Source organism: Diceros bicornis, chromosome 28 (assembly GCF_020826845.1).
Source record: "Diceros bicornis minor isolate mBicDic1 chromosome 28, mDicBic1.mat.cur, whole genome shotgun sequence".
Classification (NCBI taxonomy): Eukaryota; Metazoa; Chordata; class Mammalia; order Perissodactyla; family Rhinocerotidae; genus Diceros; species Diceros bicornis.
Genome location: NC_080767.1, coordinates 6,150,392 through 6,170,595, shown reverse-complemented (window position 1 = coordinate 6,170,595; position 20,204 = coordinate 6,150,392). Strand labels below are relative to the sequence as shown.

Here is a 20,204-nt window from a genome sequence, read left to right as displayed (position 1 = left end):
CCATTACGAATGGTTTTGTCAATAAATCTTTAATGACGTGATAAAATATTTATGAGATAAAATTAGGTTTGAAATACAGGAATTGGGCTAAATATCAATAACAGTGGTTATTTTTGGTGGCAGATTTTTTTCCATTTAAAAAATATTTTCAATGGGCATGTATTTATAATTAAGAATAATTATTGAGAACCATTATAGAATAAATCCATGGTATATTCTCTACTTGTCTCTACTTTCCCACACACGGCACTCCTAACTACAGTTGCCTGTGAGAGTACACCATCCCTTACCTGCCTCTGTACCTTTGCCTACTCCTCAGGGAGTTCTTGCTCATCTTTTCAAGTCAGTTCAAATGACACCACCATGAAGTCTTTCCTAACCACCCTCTTTTCTTTGCTTATTCTACACAATTATTTTGTATAATTATGTATTTATAATGTCTTCTTCACTAGGCAGTGAACTCCATTCGTTTAATAAATATTTGTGAGTGCTTATTATGTGCCTGGCACTGTGTGTGTTGGGTACTGCAGATCTAATCATGATCTATGCAGACAGGTTCTCCCTGCCTTCAAGGAGTTTATAGCCTTGTAAAGTTATTCCTTACACTGTAAATTAAGTGTTATGATAGAAGTGTAGAGTGCTTTGGGAGATTAGAAGATTGGTAATTCTACCCCAGGCTGGATAGAGAGGGAAGGCTTCCTGGAGGGGATGAAAGCTAAATATTAAAAAGCAAGCAAGCGTTAGCCAGGTCAAGGGGTAGTGGGAAGGTGGTTTCAGGTAGCAGAAACAGCCTATACAAAGGCCTGGAATTTTAAAACCGTGTTAAGTTTCAGAAAGTTCATTATGATGTTTGTTGATACTGAGGTTTATTTCTGATAGAAAATAATTATATATAATTTTATCTTGGAAGAAGCTCCAGAATTCATTTTTTCTGCGAGAGATTAGGAAGTTATATGTAATAGCATATGGTAGATAAAGCATCCTAATATTGAATTAGGCAGAAATTCAAGTGTAATTGGTAGCTTTATTATTTTTTAAGTATTTGTATAAAATATATTCTTACTAAGGATTGAGAAATTAGTGTAAAATAATTAAAAGTCTGAATTATAAAGTACATATTTTAATTGTCTATCTTGTGATCTTGACTGGTCCTAACAAAATGTTGCTAAGTGAGTTTATTTGGGGAATGCCTTTGAACTAACAGATAAATTAGGATGGCATTTTAGGGGCCGGGCCGGTGGCCTAGCGGTTGAGTTTGCACGCTCCGCTTTGGTGGCCTGGGGTTCGCGGGGTCTCGCGGGGTCGGATCCTGGGCGCAGGCCTACGCACTGCTCATTGAGCTATGCTGAAGACGTCCCACATAGAGCAACTAGAGGGATCTACAACTATGACATACAACTATCTACTGGGGCTTTGGGGAGAAAAAAGGAAAAAAGGAGGAAGATTGGCAACAGATGTTAGCTCAGGGCCAATCTTCTTCTTCAAAAAAAGGATGGCATTTTAATAGCAATTTTTGTACGTAAACATGTTCTGAAAGAGACGTTACTTGTAGCAGAGTAAACATTTCTCGTAATTTTGAACCCTTTACACTTAACATGTCTCCCTCTCTCACTCTAACATGAATCAAGTCTTCAACATCTCCTCTGTCTCCTATTAAATTGTTTCTCACCATTTGTGTTTCCTATACAGATTCAAAAGTTCTTTCTCTCTAGCACTGTTCTCCAAACACCCACCCCTATTTCCAGTTTCAAATAAAAATCAATAATGTAAAGCAAATGGATAACATTGCACTGTGGCCCTCATTTAATCGTAGTATCCTTTCCTGTGATGATGTGAATTATACTTACTATTTATTGTACATCAGAGTCACTGGGTTTATACAGTGAGTTCGTAGTCCTTTTTTGTTTGTTTTCTTGATTAGGTAATATAGAGACTGTTTCTCAAGTGTTCTGTAATAAGAGATTAAATAAACCAGTTTTTTTTTTTTCTGCTTTGTAGATTTCTTGATAACCGGCTGTTTGCTACCTGCTCTGATGACACTACAATAGCACTATGGGATCTGAGAAAATTGAACACCAAAGTATGCACTTTACATGGTCACACTAGCTGGGTGAAGAACATCGAATATGATACTAATACAAGACTCTTAGTAACATCAGGATTTGATGGAAATGTCATTATTTGGGACACCAACAGGTTTGTGAATAGGAGGCCATGTTAGGATTATGAACCAAAAAATTTTTTTAAAGATGGCAAACAAAGTCAGTGTTATATCTCAGCTTTCATGTCTCTTTAGGAGAAAGAAACTGGCTTTGGGAAAAACAATCAAAAAGTGATTCCCTCTTTTGTTACTTGTACTTAGTCATATATTGCAACTAAAAAATTTGGAGAAAATTATTTGGAAAGGAGACCAAGTAGTATAGTTAATGATGAAAACTGGTTTATAAGATGAGTTTCCTGAATTTAAGGAAAAATATTTTTGTTATTTCCTTTGTAGAACTGAAATGTTTTTCACTCTTTGGACCTTCAATTCTAAATCTATTTATTTTATAATTTTTGCACTTTGTTTTCATGTATTAAAAAAGTAGCTTCTTGGTTGGAGTGGTACTGATCCTTAGGGAAATGTTTGGAAATAATGTGCGGTGCAGTTTTACTTGTCACTATGGGAGAAGAGAGGAGGATTTCCACTGGCATAGTCAGAAGGGATCAGAGTTTCTAAACATTCTACAGTGCACAGGACAGTTTGCACAGTGGACCAGCCATCCCACCTAAAATGTCAGTAAAACCTCTGTTGTGAAACACTTCAATAAAATGTCTCCTTATAGAAATTGATTATTTAAAGAGCTGAAGTTTGAGAAATAATTAAAATATACCTGTTGCTAGCTATGGGGAAATGACGATACAATAAGACACCAAAATCATTTCTGAAATAGTCTTTTCAGAGGTCATATGTAAAAAGAGAGGGAGATATTCTTAAAGATTTTTAGCTACACATATTGTTGAGCAGAGGATAGAGCTACTGATTATCTTTTCGCTAAGACTAACTACCTGTTAAAATTTGGAAATATATTTATTTTTTAAAATTTAGAAATAAAATTTGAATAGAAATATAAATGATAGCTTCCAAATTAGTAGAAGGATAAAAGCTAATAAAACATGATCAATCCAACAGAGGCAGAGAAGAAGGGGGGAAAAGCATTTAAAAAAAACCAACAACAGGTAAATTAGGAAGCACAAAAATATGGTAGGCAGATAATCCAAATATCAATAATTACAATAAATGTATATGGACTAAAGTAGCCAGTTAACAGATAGTATTACATTAGATTAAAAAGCAGAACCAAACTATATGCTCTTTATAAGGGACACATCTAAAATATACAAATGCAGAAAGTTTGAAAGTAAAATGATGGGAAAAAAATAAAAGGCAAATTCAAATCAAAGAAAAACAGTTATATCTACTTAATAGCAGACAAAATAGACTTTAAGGCATAAACCATTACTAGTGATAAAAAAGGTACTATATTAAATGGTTTGTTTCACTAGAACATAAAAGAATTCTTATCTTATATGCATCTAATAACATAGCCTCAAACCATAAAAAGTGAAAATGGGGCCAGCCCGGTGGTGCAGCAGTTAAGTGCATGTGCTCTGCTTTGGCGGCCCAGGGTTCACAGGTTTGGATCCCAGGCGTGCACCAATGCACTGCTTGTTAAGCCATGCTGTGGTGGCGTCCTATATAAAATAGAGGAAGATGGACACGGATGTTAGCCCAGGGCCAGTCTTCCTCAAGAAAAAAAAAAGGGGAGGATTGGCATTAGATGTTAGCTCAGGGCTAGTCCTCCTCACACACACACACACACACACACACACACAAAGTGAAAATGAACAAAATTATAAGAAAAAAGTGAGAATCCTCATCTCAGTGAAAAATATTAATACCATTCTCTCATTTACTAATAGATAAAATAGACCAAAAAATTACTAAGGCTATAGAATATTTTAATAGTATTAATAAGCTTGATATATCAGGCATATTTAGAATTCTGCTCCCCACAAATAGTGAATACATCCTCTGAAGCAAACATAGAACTTGTACAAAAAATGAGCATATACTGGACTGCAAGGCAAGTCTCAACCAGTATCAAAGATTGTTAACATACAAACCATTTTCTCTGACCTCAGTACAGTTTAATTAACACAGGTAACTAAAAATACCCATGTTTGGAGACTTACAAATTCACTTCCTAAATAATTCATGGATCAAAGAAGAAATCAGAAGATAGATGGAAAATTAATGAACTAAGCATCTTACTCAAAAAACTGGAAAAAGATAAAAAGGGTAAACCCAATGAAAGTAGATGTATGGAAATGATAAAGATAAAAGCATAAATTAATGAAAGTGAAAGTGAAAATATAATAACGATTTTTTAAAAGTCTGCTCTTTGAAAAAGCTAATTGAATATGCAATTCTCTGATAAGATTCATCAAGAGAAAAAAGAGAAAAGACACAAATGAATGATCTTAGCAATGAAAAAGGAGACAACAAAAAATATAACAGAGTAAGATAATAAGGTCAGCTTTATGCCATTATACTTAAAAACTTTGATGAAATAGTCTACTCAAAAAAAAACACCTTAGCAAAACTGACCAACGAAGAAATAGAAAACCTGAAATAGACCTATTGCCAGGACTGATATTTAACCAATATGCACTGGTTCAGCAGAAATGGTTGTTAAAAGATTGAACTTCTTTCATACTAATAGATAAATAACCACTACCCTGAATCATCCCCAGGTGTCACATCCTGGCACCCTCTGGCTACCCAGGCCCTTCTTCTAGGGATACCTCCCTCAAGATCTCCTTATGGTCTAAAGTACCCCCCACACAGTAGAGTAATTCCAGGACCCAGTTCCAGCACTGCCACCTGCATCAATTCTGACTGGCTAGTTTTCTTGCACTGCTGGTTATTTAAATATTCTCAATATCACCTCTGTCATAACCATTAAACAAATGGAAAAAAATCAACTAAAACCTATCTACTAATAAAATGGCAGGCCTATCCATTTTACAGGTGACTTTTACCAAATATTACAAGAAACAGAACATTCCAATTTTATTAAACTGTTCAGATTCCGGAAAAAGAAAGAATTCTCCTTACCTCATATATGGAGCTAGTATGACCTTGATACCTAAACTCAGCAAAGATAATATTAGAAGAAGAAAAATGAAAGGTCAATCTATAATATGAATGTAGATGCAAATACTGTAAATAAAAGGAGACTGAATCCTGTAAGATATTAATCAAAATATCATAACCAATTTGGGTTTATTCAAGGAATGAAAAGAAGATTTATCGATAGAAATTCTGTGAATCTAATTTATCACGTTAACAGATTAAATAGATAAATCCATATGATTGTTTTAATCAAGGAATAAAATTCAACATAATTAAAAACAAAAGAGGGGACATCATTACCAACCTTAGAGAGATTAAAAGAATTATAAAGGAATACAATGAAAAACTTTATGGCAACAAATTTGACAACTTAGATAAACAATTACCTAGAGAGCCCCAAATCACTTAAACTGACTCAAGAACAAATAGAAAATCTACAGTCTTACAGATCCATAGCAAGTAAAGAAATTGAATTGGTAATTTTAAAATCTTCCCACAATGAAAAGCCCAGGCCCAAAGGCTTCACTGGTGAATTTTACCAAACTTTTACAGAATAAATAACACCAGTCTTTCACAGACTCTTCCAGAAAATAGAAGAGGGTAGAACACTTCCAGCTCATTTTATGAGGCTAGTATTACTCTGATACCAAACCAGACAAACATCATAAGAATAGAAAACTACAGACCAATATCCCTTTAAAAAAAAAAGATACGAAAATCCTCAACAAAACATTAGCAAATAAAACCTAGCAACATTATATAAAGGATTATGTGTCACAACCAAGTGGAATTTATTCCAGGAATACAGGGTGGGTTTAATATCCAAAAATCAATTAATGTAATATATCATATTAATAAAGGTCAAAACCCATACATAAGATCATCTTAATAAAGGCAGATATTGACAAAAACCAGCACCCATTTGTGATAAAACTAGGAATAACAGGGAACTTCCTCAACCTGATAAAGGATATCTATGAAAAACCTATGGCTAAAATTATACTTAATGTTGAAAGACTGAATACATTCCCCCTAAGACTGGGAACAAGGCAAGGATATCTGCTCCCACCACCTTTATTCAACATTGTACTGGAGGTACAATTGCGCTGGAAATGCGATCAGGCAAGAAAAAGAAATAACAGCCATCCAGGTTGGAAAGGAACAAGTAAAATTGTCTTCAAATGCAGAAGATATAATTTTGTATATAGAAAATCTTAAGAAATTAACAAAATAAATACTAGAACTAGTAAACAAGTTCAGCAAGGTCATAAGAGATACAAGATTAATATATAAAAATCTATTGTATTTCTACTTATAAGCAATGAACAGTTCAAAAATGAATGAAGAAAACAACTTCATTCATGATAGCATCAAAAAGAATAAAGCACTTAGGGCCGGCCCCGTGGCTTAACAGTTAAGTGCGCGCTCCGCTGCTGGCGACCTGGGTTCGGATCCCCGGCGCGCACCAACGCACCGCTTCTCCAGCCACGATGAGGCCACGTCCCACATACAGCAACTAGAAGGCTGTGCAACTATGACATACAACTATCTACTGGGGCTTTGGGGGAAAAACTAAAATAAATAAAAATTAAAAAAAAAAAAGAATAAAGTACTTAGGAATAGATTTAACAAAAGTAGTACAAGATTTGTACACTGAAAACTAAAACATTGCTGAAAGAAATGTAAGAAGATGTAAATGAATGGAGAGACATTCCATGTTCATGGATTGGAAGACTCAAAATCATTAAGATGGCAATTCTCTCCAAATGAATCTATAGATTCAATGCAATCCCTATCAAAATTCCAGCTGCCTTTTTTGGACAAATTGTCAAGCTTATTCTAACATTTATATGGAAATGCAAATGACCCAGAATAGCCAAAACAATCTTGAAAAAGAAGAACAAAGTTGGAAGACTCATACTTCCTGATTGCAGAACATACTACAAAGCCATAGTAATCAAGACAGTGTGGTACAGGGATAGAATAGGCATATAAAGCAAGGGAACAGAATTGAGAGTCTGGAAATGAACTCTTGCATTTATGATCAGCTGATTTTCAACAAAGGTGCAAAGGTAATTCAATGGTTCAGGAAAGGATAGTCTTTTCAACAAATGATATTTGAACAATTGGATATCCACATACAAAAAGATGAATTTAGACCGTTATCTCACATCACACAAATGAACTCAAAATGGATTTCAACCTGAACATAAGAACTAAAATTATATAATGCTTAGAAGAAAATATGGTAGTAAATCTTCATATGACACCAAAGCACAATTGATAAAATGGACTTCACTAAAATTAAAAAGCTTTGGGGCCAACCCCGTGGCGTAGCAGTTAAGTGCATGTGCTCTACTGCTGGTGGCCCGGGTTCAGATCCCAGGTGTGCACCGATGTACCGCTTGTCAAGCCATGCTGTGGCGGTGTCCCATATAAAGTAGAGGAAGATCGGCACAGATGTTAGCCCAGGGCCAATCTTCCTCAGCAAAAAGAGGAAGATTGGCATGGATGTTAGCTCAGGGCTGATCTTCCTCACACACACACACACACACACGAAATCAAAAAGCTTTGTACATCAAATGCTACCATTAAGAAAGTGAAAAGAAAAACTACAGAGTGGGAGAGAATATTTGTAAATCACATCTGATAAAGTATTTGTGTCCAGAATATATAAAGAACTCTTGCAACTCATTTATATGTACACAAATAACCCAATTTAAAAATGGGCAAAATATTTGTATAGACATTTCACCAAGGAAGATGTACAAATGATTAGTAAGCAAGCACATGAAAAGATGTTCAACATCATTAGTCATAAGGGAAATGCAAGTCCAAACCAAAATGAGATACCACTTCACACCCTCTAAGATGGCTTTAATAAAAAAGACAATAAGTACTGGCAATAATGTGGAGAAACTAGAACTTTGTAGATTGCTGGTAGGAATGTAAAGTGGTACAGTCACTTGAGAAAAAAACAGTTTGGCAGTTTCTTAAAATGCTTAGCATAGGGCCGGCCCCGTGGCTTGGCGGTTAAGTGTGCATGCTCTGCTGCTGGTGGCTCGGGTTCTGATCCCGGGCGCGCACCGCCGCACCGCTTCTCCGGCCATGCTGAGGCCGCGTCCCACATACAGCAACTAGAAGGATGTGCAACTATGACATACAACTATCTACTGGGGTTTTGGGGGGGAAAAAAATGCTTAGCATAGAGTTACCATATGACCCAGTAATTCCACTCCTAGATATCTACCCAAGAGAAATGAACACATATGTCCACACAAAGACTTGAACATGAATGCTTATAGTAGTAGTATTCATAATAGCTAAAATATGGAACCAATCCAAATATCTGTCAACTGGTAAATAGGTAAACAAAATGTGGTATATCTATATAGTAGAATAGAATTTGGTAACAAAAAGGAACAGTGTACTAATATGTACTACAACATAGATGAACTTCAAAAAAATTATGCTAAGTGAAAAAAACCAAATCAAAAGACCACTTACTGTATGATTCTGTTTATATGAAATGTCCAAAATAGGCAGATCTAAAGAGAAAAAAGTAGATTAGTGCTTGCCTGTGGCTGGGAGTAGGAACAGGGAGTGATTGCTAATGGGCAGGAGGGATTTTTTTGGGGTGATGAAAATGTTCTAAAATTGGATCGTGTTGATGATTGCACAACTCTGTAAATTTACTAAAAATCACTTAATTGTACACTTAGAATGAATGAATTTTATGGTATGTAAATTATACCTCAATAAAGCTGTTAAAAAACCCAACTGTTAATTAACTAGAAATAGAAAGAAACTCATGAAAAGTATACACTAAAACCTATAGCACATTTAAAAATGGGAAAACTTTAGAAGTTTTCTCTATTAAATCAGGAAGGAGAACATGCCTGCTATTACTACTTCTGTTCACCATTGTTTTGGGGTGGGAGGAGGCAGGGTCCTAGTTGGTGCAGTAAAGAAATAAATATATAAGGATTGGAAGGGAAATAATTAAACCATATCATTCATAGATGATATGACTGTCTATATCAGGAATTGGCAAACTGTTTCTATAAAGGACCGTGTAATACATATTTTAGGTTTTGTGTGCTATGTGGTCTCTGAGCAGCCATAGACAATACATGAACGGGTGTGGTTGTGTTCCAACAAACTTTCTACATAAAAACAGGCAGTGGTCCAGATTTGGCCCATAGGCCACAGTTTTTTGACCCCTGGTCTATATAGAAAACCCTAGAAATTCTGTAGACAAATTATCAGAATTAATAAGAGTTAAACCAAGATTGTTAGATATAAGATCAAAATGTAAAAATCAGTAGTGTTCCTATTTATCTCAACAAACAACTTAAATTTTTTAAAGTATATAGTTTTTAGTACTGCAACAGAAGATTTGTATAACCTTTATGGAGAAAATTGTAACAGTAATTAAGTCATTGTAAGACCTATATAAAGTCTATGGATGAGAAGACTCCTCTAAAACTGTAATAAGGGAATTTAAAAAATAAAAGATATAAACTCATAAAGATGGGGAAATAGGAGAGGAAGCAATGACAAAAAATTCTAGAATCTGGAAAGCAGGTAGATGACTGGCAACTGATTTAGCAACTCACTTACACCACTTACGTAGTAAGTGCAAGAAAGCTGAATCCTAAGCTGGCAGTGGGGAAAAGTTACGAACTTAAGACAATTTATACAATATCCTCAAAAATCATAGGAACTGCAGCTCTCGGTACTCTGAGGTCAAAGGGGCAGCTAAAGAAAGGATTCAAGTGAAAGACATTTAAGAACTTATATTTCCTCCTTAATCCATACAGTGGGTGATCGATTTTCTCCCACTTCAGCAAAAGTTTCAAATTTTATTCTCTAAAGAAGATAAAATAGAGAATCTCTGTATTGAGGATGCCAGACACAGTTGAAGGCCTGAGTACCTTACCAAAATCAGGAGGAGTGAGTGACAATATGCACATTGAATATTGAATTCCGAGATCCTCAGCCTTCTTCCAGTTAATGAACCAAAGATACTGACATTAGGAGTTTCTTCACCCTATACAGTGAAGCTCAAGCCTACTCCTGCACTCAGAGTTCCCAGTCAACTTCCTAGTTCCCCACTCTTATTTATGAGCAGACAGCCAAAGATAATCAGACCGTTGAGAAAAACTAATATAGTGACCTACACCAATGGGGAGATATTTTGGAAAAGTAGAGACTACATGGGGAGAAGAAAACATAAAATTTAAAAAAATCTATCAATATCCTCAGAGAGATCAGAAAAGACATTGTATGCTTGAAGCATTGAAAGTTGACTGAACAATGCAACAGAGCAGAGAAATAGAGGGGACTTTTAAAGTAGTGGTATTGTTCTACCTAACATGAGTGATGAGTCACAGGTGTTCATTTTCCTTTAAACTTGACATAGGTTTTATTTATGTACTTTTCTGTAGGTATGATACAATTCACAATTTTAAAAATAATTAACAAAAAAGGAAATAAAAGGAGGAATAAAAAACATAGGCAAGGAATAAAAATCTATTCAAAAGACCAGACAGATTTGAAAAAGAGCCAACTAGAACTTAAAGAAGTAAAAAAAATGCAATTATTGAAATTAAAAAAAAATAATAAGAGAAGGTCAAGTAGCAGTTTAGACACAGCTTAAAAAAATAGATTGGAAGATAGATATTGAAAAACTACCCAGAATGCAACCTATGGAAATGAGGAGGTAGAAAACATGAAAGAACAACTGCGAGACAAGGAGAGTCAAATGTGAATGTTTCAAACATCTATTTGGAGCTCCAAAAGAATAGAGAAAATAGTTGAGAGGCAACACTGGAATAATGACGGAATATTTTCCAGAAAATGTGAATAACATGAATCTTAAGACTTGGAAAGCCAAATGAATCCCAATAAAGATAAATAGAAAGAAATCCAGATTTACACATATCAAAGTGAAACTGCAGTACTCCAAAGACAGAGACGATCGGACAGAGGGGAAAAAAAAGATAAATTATCCAAAGTAACAATTAGACTGATAGCAGACTTAGAAATAGCAACAATGGAAGCCAGAACTCAGTGGAATATTATCCTTAATATTCAGAAAGAAATAACTATCAACCTAAAGTTATATGCTCAGCTAAACCTTAAATCAAAAAAGAAGGGTGAGGGGCCATCCCCATGGCGCAGCAGTTAAGTTCGCGCATTCAGCTTCCAAGGCCTGGGGTTCGCCGGTTCGGATCCTGGGTGCGGACCTACTCACCACTCATCAAGCCATGCTGAGGTGGTGTCCCATACAGAAGAACTAGAAGGACCTACAAATAGGACATACAACTGTGTACCGGGGGCTTTGGGGAGAAAAATTAAAAAAGAGGAAGGTGGGCAACAGATGTTAGCTCAGGGCCAATCTTCCTCAAAAAAAAAAAAAAAAGCGAACCACAGCCATTCCCACTTCCCAGAACCCTCTGCTGATTACAGCGTGAGATCAAATCCCCCACGGACAGGGAGGGCTGGTATTTCAAACATGAAACACTGGAATGCAGATTAATAATTTACCAATGACTCTAAACAAATATTGTTCATGGGAAGAAAATCCCTCACTTAAAAAAAAAAAAGAGTGAAATAAATATTTTCAGAACAATAAAAAGTAAGAGTTTACCTCAACAAAGTCTTACTTAAAAAAATTATACTTTAGAAAGAGAGAGAATAATCTAAAAAGGAAAGTCAGAGATGAAAGAAGGAATGGTGAGCAAAAACATTGTTAATCATGTGTGTAGCTAAGTATACATTGACTGTAAATTCTAGTTTGAAGGGCAAAAATATGACTATCACTGAATCCTTAGATTTATGATAACTCTAGGTTTTGTTGGTTTGATTTCTCCTGTAGGTGTACAGAAGATGGGTGTCCGCATAAGAAGTTCTTTCACACACGTTTTCTCATGCGAATGAGATTAACACCAGATTGTTCCAAAATGTTGATCTCAACATCCTCTGGATATCTCTTGATTTTGCATGATCTTGACTTAACCAAGTCTTTAGAAGTAGGCAGCTATCCCATTTTGAGAGCAAGAAGAACTACATCAAGTTCAGGTAAGCTTTTCTTTTTTATGATTAAAGAGTTTTCCAAAGAATCTCAGACATAGGGATGTTCCATGTTTCCATTCTGAGAATGATAGCAGGAAGAAGGGAAGAAAATTAAAAGACATTCTTTAGAAGGCTCAGTGAGAGCTTTTTCCCCAAGGAAGTATAATGACCTGTATGTATCTCTGACATGGCATTAATTTGTTCCTTTTATCACAAATGATCTAGGAAGAATAACTGCCAACTCTAAAAATATTTTCTTGAGCTCTGTTAGCCAGAAAATCTTTCATCAGTATTTCTAAATCATCATCATCTCAAAAATTAGTGATGGCCCAAGGTAGTATCAATCTTTTTAAGTCCTTCTGGAACCCAGCAGAGCTTTTAAGTCATAGTTAATAGAGAGTTTTAATTTTAAGTCTATCTTGTATTGTAGACTTCCAGGTGTCCAGACACAGGCAGTTGGTGCCTTCTTATCACATGACCCCGAAACATCCTCTTGCTAAAGCCGTGTTCCTTCTCGTGTTGCTGATTCCATTAGACTTACATGAAATTGGGGCTCAGAAAAACTTATGCCCTATAATTCATCTACATTTTATGATATTTCATCTACCTTTTGCAAAAAGAGGGCTGATGTGGGAACATACCCATCATTTATAATATTGTGTTTATGAACAAGAATCCAGAAAAAAAAGACTTAAGCATTTGGAATACATAATGTTCATAAATTGCTATTGAAAATTAGCTTCAAATGCTTGGATCTTTCTGCTGTGTGCACAGGGCCACTTCTGAAGACTCCTTTGGGAATGCTCAGGCCTCATTGTACTGCATTTGCCCAATTTCACTGCTAAAAGTAGAAATTTAGGTTCCAGCAACTTACTGTCAATCAAAGGATTTCATAAAATATGCAAGTACAATCCTTTTAGATTCAGAATTTTTTTAAGGTTAAACATTAATAATCAACTATAGCTTAGAGAGGAGTAGTAATTTAGAATAGAAGGTCTAGTTATAATTTTTGACTCAAAAACTAAGAAGGTTTTCTGTCTTCTAAGGGTAATTCTGATACTTAATAACATCAAAGAGAATTAGGTTAATAAGACGTCTCCACAGAAGTGTGGGGCCACTAGAAAAGCATGATGATCTAGAGTTTGGTATTTGGGGTAATACATCAAACTTAACCATCTGATATTCATTTTATTTTGCCACAGGTTTCAATGTAAAATGTGTATTGCATTTCAAAGATAGTATTCACATAATTTCAAGAATGATAATAGAAGTTTTTCATATGCTTTAAGAAGGATCTGTTTATGTTCTCAGTAATGGGCCTATTGTTTGAACTCTATTCTAACATTAAACAACAGGCTGAACTGTCAGTTTTGATTCTTACTAAATTTGCTTGTTCCATTTCATTACAGAAATGACGGAGAACCAAAGATGCTCCTATGTTTATTTAGTTTTTCATTTTTATTTCACTTAAGCAAGTCATTGGTATAAAAGGTTTTAGAAAGGGACTAGGCCTTAGATATAACACTTCAAAGAGCTGTCCTGCCTACTTCAGTCTTAGTTACAGGCCAGTTTTAAGTGGACATGTACTTGCCATGTTTCACATGGATTTTAACAGTATGGTTCAAGTAGATGATTGAAAAGTTGAGACACTACCAGAGTTTTGCTAGATTTATTGTCAGAACTTTTTGTATTTTCAAGATCTGAGCACTTCGTCAAGTTCATCTGGTCCTAGAGTTTCTGGTTCACCTTGTCATCATAGTGATTCTAATTCATCTTCTGAGAAACATATGTCACGAGCCTCCCAAAGAGAAGGTAGGTTAAAATTTGGATTTTATAATCTTGCAACAACAGATTCTACCAAATAGCTTTCTTTAGTTTGGTTTTAATCCATAAAAATAAAAGCCAATAAAGATGAGGCTATTCCTTGCCCCTCATTCATCATTTTCAAAAAGCTACCCAAAGTCTCTAGGATTGAATATCTTAGGCTTAAATCTTTGTTGGAATTTGGGCTTTGGTTTCATTTCCTGGGCTTAGTTTGGTCTAGTTTGGAGAGGAAGTACCGTCACGTGCTGTATAATGATATTTCGGTCAATGACGGACTGCATATAGGACGGTGGTCCCATAAGATTAGTACCATATGGCCTAGGTGTATAGTAGGCTGTACTATCTAGGTTTGCGTAAGTGCACTCTATGATGTTCACACAATGACAAAATTGCCAAACGATGCATTTCTCAGAATGTATCCCCATCCTTAAGCAATACATGACTGCGGTTGGGAAATGTGGATTCCAATCAAGGTTGCTATGGAAATTAAATGAGATTTTGCATGTGACACTGCTGTATACACACAAGGGGATGAGTTTCTCGGGGGCTTGTGAAAGTCGCCTGGTTCCAGCCCAGGAGGCTTTTTGCTCTGCCATTTCCTTATCTGAGCAATACCTGACAGCCTCAGATAGGTTGTGGGATAAAGTGAGCTACAATCTGGCCTCACTCTGCTTTTGCCAGTTTTTCCCCAGTCTGGCAGAACTAGCTGCTTAGTCCGTTGCTTCCACCCCGTAAATTAAATGCTTTCTACCTATGCAAATTTCACCTATCATCCCTCTCCATACTAATCCACATCTTAGCTCTTACTGCACTTTTTGTTTGTCCTCCTCTTTGTGGACTGATGGCCAGATATGTTTTTTTTGTATTTTGGGTCAGCTTTTGGAGATAAGCATGTCTCCTACCTAGATATTTAGGGGAGGGGACTATATATTAGACTTCTAATTTGTGTTTTCCCTGGGTGGCCTCACCGATTCGTGCTCAATAAATGCACACTTGATTATTCTGCATAAATACTTATGTGAGTAGAATGGTTTGAGAGCCCTTCCTAACCTAACCTATAGCCTAGTCACTTTCCTCTGGATGTTGAAGACTGTGATGTTTCACTTTAAGGTTAAAAACTCCTCCCCTTAAATTTAGAGATTTATGCCCAGATATGTAACATGTCTTTGATTTGTAGCAGAAACTTCTTTTGCAGATTCTACTTGTTCTTTTCCTCCTCCTTTGGCTATGGGAAACAAGCCAAGGCTCTTAACAATCATTGAGAAAAATATTTATTGATTAACTAAACCATGCATGAGAAAAAGAAACTTAAGAATAGTTAACATGCTTGCTTGTTGAAACCCAAAAATAGTTTCATGCTCTAGAGAGTTGGCAATGGGAGAAGACATGGTATATGGGGAGCCTGGGCAGAGAGAGGAAGAGAATTAGGGAGTGGAAAGAGAGAAGAAGGTGGAGCTTACAGGTAAGATTGCTCTGAATGTTGGGAATCCTGGGTCTTCAGGTGTCAGAGTATGTTAGCACCATACTTTGGCAGATATAATAACTATATAGAGCAGAGGCTTTCAAACTCTTTTCAGGATTAGAACTCTATTTTTGACATGAAATCTGCTGTGGATTTTTAGAGGTATAGCACAAGTAAAAGTGAAGTAACTCTGTTTCAAGTGAAATTAGGGAGGCCCTTGACCCTCCAGTCTTCCCTACTCCATCTCCACCCTGGCCCTCATGTGGTTCCCCCCTTTTGCCAGCTTTTGAGGAACCTCCAAGGAGCACAGCTCAAAAACCACTACCTATTTAGAATGGGTTTCTTTTCTGCTTTTGTTACAGATTTTCAAAATTAATTCTTGAAATGGGAGTTTTTCTCTAAAATTATTATTAACTTCAATCACATGTGAAATCATTATTTAGGTATAGTTTGGTTGTAACAATATAATTTAGAGCTTCACAGGTCTGCATCAATGCTGTAGTAATCTAAAGGGAATCTTTTAAGAAGATAATACATGTACTTAAGAAATAATTCACAAAGGGTCTGACAGAGGGAGCTCATTATCTTCAAAGCAACTCCTTCCACAGGCAGAGAAGTGTTGAAATATTTCTCTTGATATTAAATTTCTAAGCTGCTTCCTTACAATGTCTATGAAAGTGGTTCTCCACATACCTGAGGGATGTGACATACTCCTATTAGTAGTGACAGTGGCTTACTACAGCAGTCACTTTCATTGTGGGCTGGGTAGGAGGAAATGATGGGCCATAGCAGAGCACCGGGAATATGTATGATTGGCAGTTTCTACCACCCCTTGTTTTGACAAGCATCTATGTGAGGTGTCCTCCCTCACCTCCAAAATTATATGTCTATTGTTGTTTATAGTGCTGTCCTTGGGGCCATAAGTCCTGCTCCTTTTACACATAATAGCCTTTTATTTATATAAAGGCAATCTTCAGAGTTTCCAAGTATTTCCTTCTCTGGACTTCACAGAGCACCAGGTCCTCTGAGATGAGAACTGTTATCTTTACTTTTCCAGATCCCTTTCATGTCACATAACTTTGATTCTTACTTAAATAAAGAGCTTTCTGTGATGTAGATCCAAATCAGAAGGACCCCTAGTCAGCTTTAATGCCTTAGCCTTAGGTCACTGGTGATTCCTGCTGCAGGAAGTTGGATTCTTTAGTCCTAGTCTACCCTCTCCCCATACCCCACCCCAGAGACACACTCACATCCCATACATTGAGGGACACCATGTTATTCTACATGTGGTAGCATAAGGGGTAGACGAAGGAATGAAGGCATGGGGAGTGGCTGCCAGAAATCAATGCTTTGATAAGCTGCCTTAGTCCTTTGATAGTACAAATCCCATGTCCTAATTCTTTTGTATCTCAGGAGTTGCACCACGAAATAGTCTTGAAGTCTTAACGCCTGAAGTTCCTGGTGAGAGAGACCGTGGAAACTGCATCACATCCTTACAACTGCACCCAAAAGGCTGGGCCACTCTTCTTCGGTGCTCAAGCAACACTGATGACCAGGAGGTACAGGCAGCAGCACTCCACTTTCAGCAGGGCTGATTGAACAAATTGCCATTGCCCTGTGTGCTCACGGGATCTTTATTCCTTGAAAACCCTTCTTCCTCCTCTCTGGCCTGGGTGTGGCAAGCTGGGCAGTACCTGAAAGCAATCATCAGCATAGATTGTGCCCAGCTTCTTAATTCTTGCCTCCTTCATCTCATCGTAAAAAAACCCTTACATGGGAAACATAGGACTGAGATATTTCAGCTAAGCTGGCTAAATGTGAGGTTTTGCTAAGCCAATTGACTATTATAATTTTCTCTTTTTAAAAACCAGAGGACACTTTGGGAAAAGACTAAACTGATGACTAGGGGAAAAGGTCTTATATGACCTTGTGATTCTTATCCCTCTGGAAAGCAGGAGCCTTCCAAGGATCTCACTAGCTCTAGAAGCCACAACTGAAAGAAAGAGAGAAGAGCCTTTGAAGTGTGTAGGAGGAGAGGTATTCTAGGGTTTGGATGTCTTAGCCCTAGAATGTTTTAAATATCCAGATTGTTGTTACTCTCAGAAAAGGGTACTACTACTACAGAAATCACAGCAGCCTCAGGGAATAAAAGGCTTTAAAGCGTCATACTACAGAATAACCTTAGCTTATGAGGATAAGAAGGGATGCCTACAAATTTTGTTAGTTGGGAGTGGGGTAGCATTCAATTCTGTGGCTTTGGCATTCTGTTGAACTTTTTAAGAAAAGGACTATTTGGGGCCGGCCCCGTGGCATAGCAGTTAAGTGCGCGCACTCCGCTGCTGGCGGCCTGGGTTGGATGCCGGGTGCGCGCCGATGCACCGCTTGTCAGGCCATGCTGTGGTGGTGTCCCATATAAAGTGGAGGAAGATGGGCACAGATGTTAGCCCAGGGCCAGTTTTCCTCAGCAAAAAGAGGAGGATTGGCGTGGATGTTAGCTCAGGGCTGATCTTCCTCACCAAAAAAAAAAAAAAGAAAGAAAAAGAAAAGAAAAGGACTATCTGTAGCACTATTTGGGGCTCTATAACTTTGGTTTGTCTCTCTTCTCTCCCCCTAGTGGACTTGTGTCTATGAATTCCAAGAAGGAGCTCCCGTGCGACCCGTCTCACCTCGCTGTTCTCTACGACTGACTCATTACGTTGAAGAAGCCAACGTAGGCAGGGGTTATATCAAAGAACTTTGCTTCAGCCCTGATGGGCGAATGATTTCTTCCCCACATGGCTATGGGATTCGCTTGTTGGGATTTGACAAACAGTGCAGTGAACTTATTGACTGTTTGCCCAAAGAAGCCAGTCCCCTACGGGTGATCCGTTCTCTGTACTCTCATAATGATGTGGTACTGACAACCAAGTTCTCTCCAACACATTGTCAGATTGCCTCAGGGTGCCTTAGTGGACGGGTTTCTTTGTATCAGCCAAAGTTTTAGGCACAATTTACATCAAATAAGGAACTCTTCTGGTGTTTAACTTATAAATTACTTCAATTTAGGTGAAGTATTTTCTTTTTAGAAGATCTTAAAAGTTTGGATGAAGATCCTGGTTCTTATGGGTCCATGAACACATCTGTGACCTGAGTACTTGGTCGTCCAGCATCATAGGGGCATCACCAAGTTAGACTCTATGCAGCATCATCTTTTGCAGCATTCCTCTGCTCCTGCTGATCTGTGCCACTGAACTCCAGTTCTTCTGGTTATTTTGCATGGTGGCTCTTGTCAAGTTTCTTTCTTTTCTTTTTTATTTTTTTGATGTTGGTGTGAATTTTGTGGACATTTGGCAGTTTGGTTGGGGTAGGAGAAACCCGTAACACTAGTATTGAACAAAACCCAGAAATTTGACGTTGGCATACTGGTTGCTGAAAAAGAAATTTCATCTTCACTTCTCAGTAGACTTGGCCTTCTAAAGTTGCTGTTATGTTTCTCTATAATGAGCACAGATAATGGCATTATTATCATAACTGTTAGATAGTCTTGCAACAAAATGTCTTTTAAGTTTCCTGTTAAAATTATACATATTTTTTCACTGTGAGAGGGATTTTGTTGTGAAATTCTAGAAAAAGTATTACCACTTCTCTTTGTAATTTACCTGTATGAATTTAAAAATCTCTAGCATGTGTCCGTACTTGGTATTTTGTTCCTGTCAATAGCATTAGAAAGGAAGAGAGGAGAAGGAACGGGCTTCGGTCATTTCTGTTGTATAGAAGAGGATTCATTTAGTAGATTAGGACTTTGGCCACAGTGTGACAAGAACAATGTGGCTTAGATTTTCTGTTTTCTCTGCCAGATTATTTGAATCAGACAGGATGACAAGTTATAGTATTGGGGTGGAGGGGAATCAAGAATAAAGAGGTTGTTTTACTCATCTTTCTTCCTTAGCCAAGTGGCACAAGCTCAACTCTCTTACTGTTAGTGAGGGGAGAACTGCAGGCCTCTTCCAGCTGTCGTCATAACTATGGTCATCAGTGACTTGATGTCAAGGCTGAGAGATGTGGAGACCTTTTGCTGTTTTGTTATGGACACGGCAAGTGACAAGCACCCGGCAAGGGGCCCAGCACAGGCTGGCAGTCCTGCTGAAGTAAGCAGCTTTCTTCTGGTCTCCTCTGCATGGCATGGTGTGGTGTTCACAAGGGATTTGCCAGAGGTTAGAGTAATTTAAACCACAAGCTAGCTTTTCCCTCTTAGATCACATTCTCTTAGGCCAGTGGTTCTCAAACCTTAGGGTGCATTATAATCATTGAGGAACTTGTGAAAAATACAGAAACCTGGCCCTCACCTTAGGAGGTTCTCATTCAGTCAGGGAGAGGACAGGAATCTGTATTTTTCACAGGAACCTCAAGTAATCTTTATTCAGGTGGTCCCCAGATCACAGTTTGAGAAACTCTACCTTGAATATCAGTAAATACTTCTGTACCCATCAGGTGCTTAACATAACTCCCAGAAGGTGTTTTGATTATTAAAAAAATAATAATAAGTAAATGAAAGCAATTTTAGAGGTAGAAAATAACTTAAAATGGATGTAATCAATCTCATTATTTGATGAATGAGAGAAGTTAAGTGACTTGCCTAAAGTCATCCTGCAAAATTAGTGGCAGAGCCAGGACTTGAAT

The 20,204-nt window shown here is 37.2% G+C and overlaps 1 protein-coding gene across 1 annotated transcript in view; it reads left to right on the top strand.

The window, feature by feature from the left end:
- DCAF10 (DDB1 and CUL4 associated factor 10) overlaps positions 1–19,459 on the top strand; it is a 40,662-nt gene extending 21,203 nt beyond the window's left edge. Inside the window, exons 3-7 of the mRNA XM_058523556.1 lie at positions 1,999–2,196; positions 12,063–12,265; positions 13,958–14,071; positions 16,959–17,104; positions 18,160–19,459. Coding sequence (XP_058379539.1) covers positions 1,999–2,196; positions 12,063–12,265; positions 13,958–14,071; positions 16,959–17,104; positions 18,160–18,528 — 1,030 coding nt within the window. The 3' untranslated portion in view covers positions 18,529–19,459. The remainder of the gene's footprint in view (positions 1–1,998; positions 2,197–12,062; positions 12,266–13,957; positions 14,072–16,958; positions 17,105–18,159) is intronic.
- Positions 19,460–20,204: the final 745 nt, after the last annotated feature.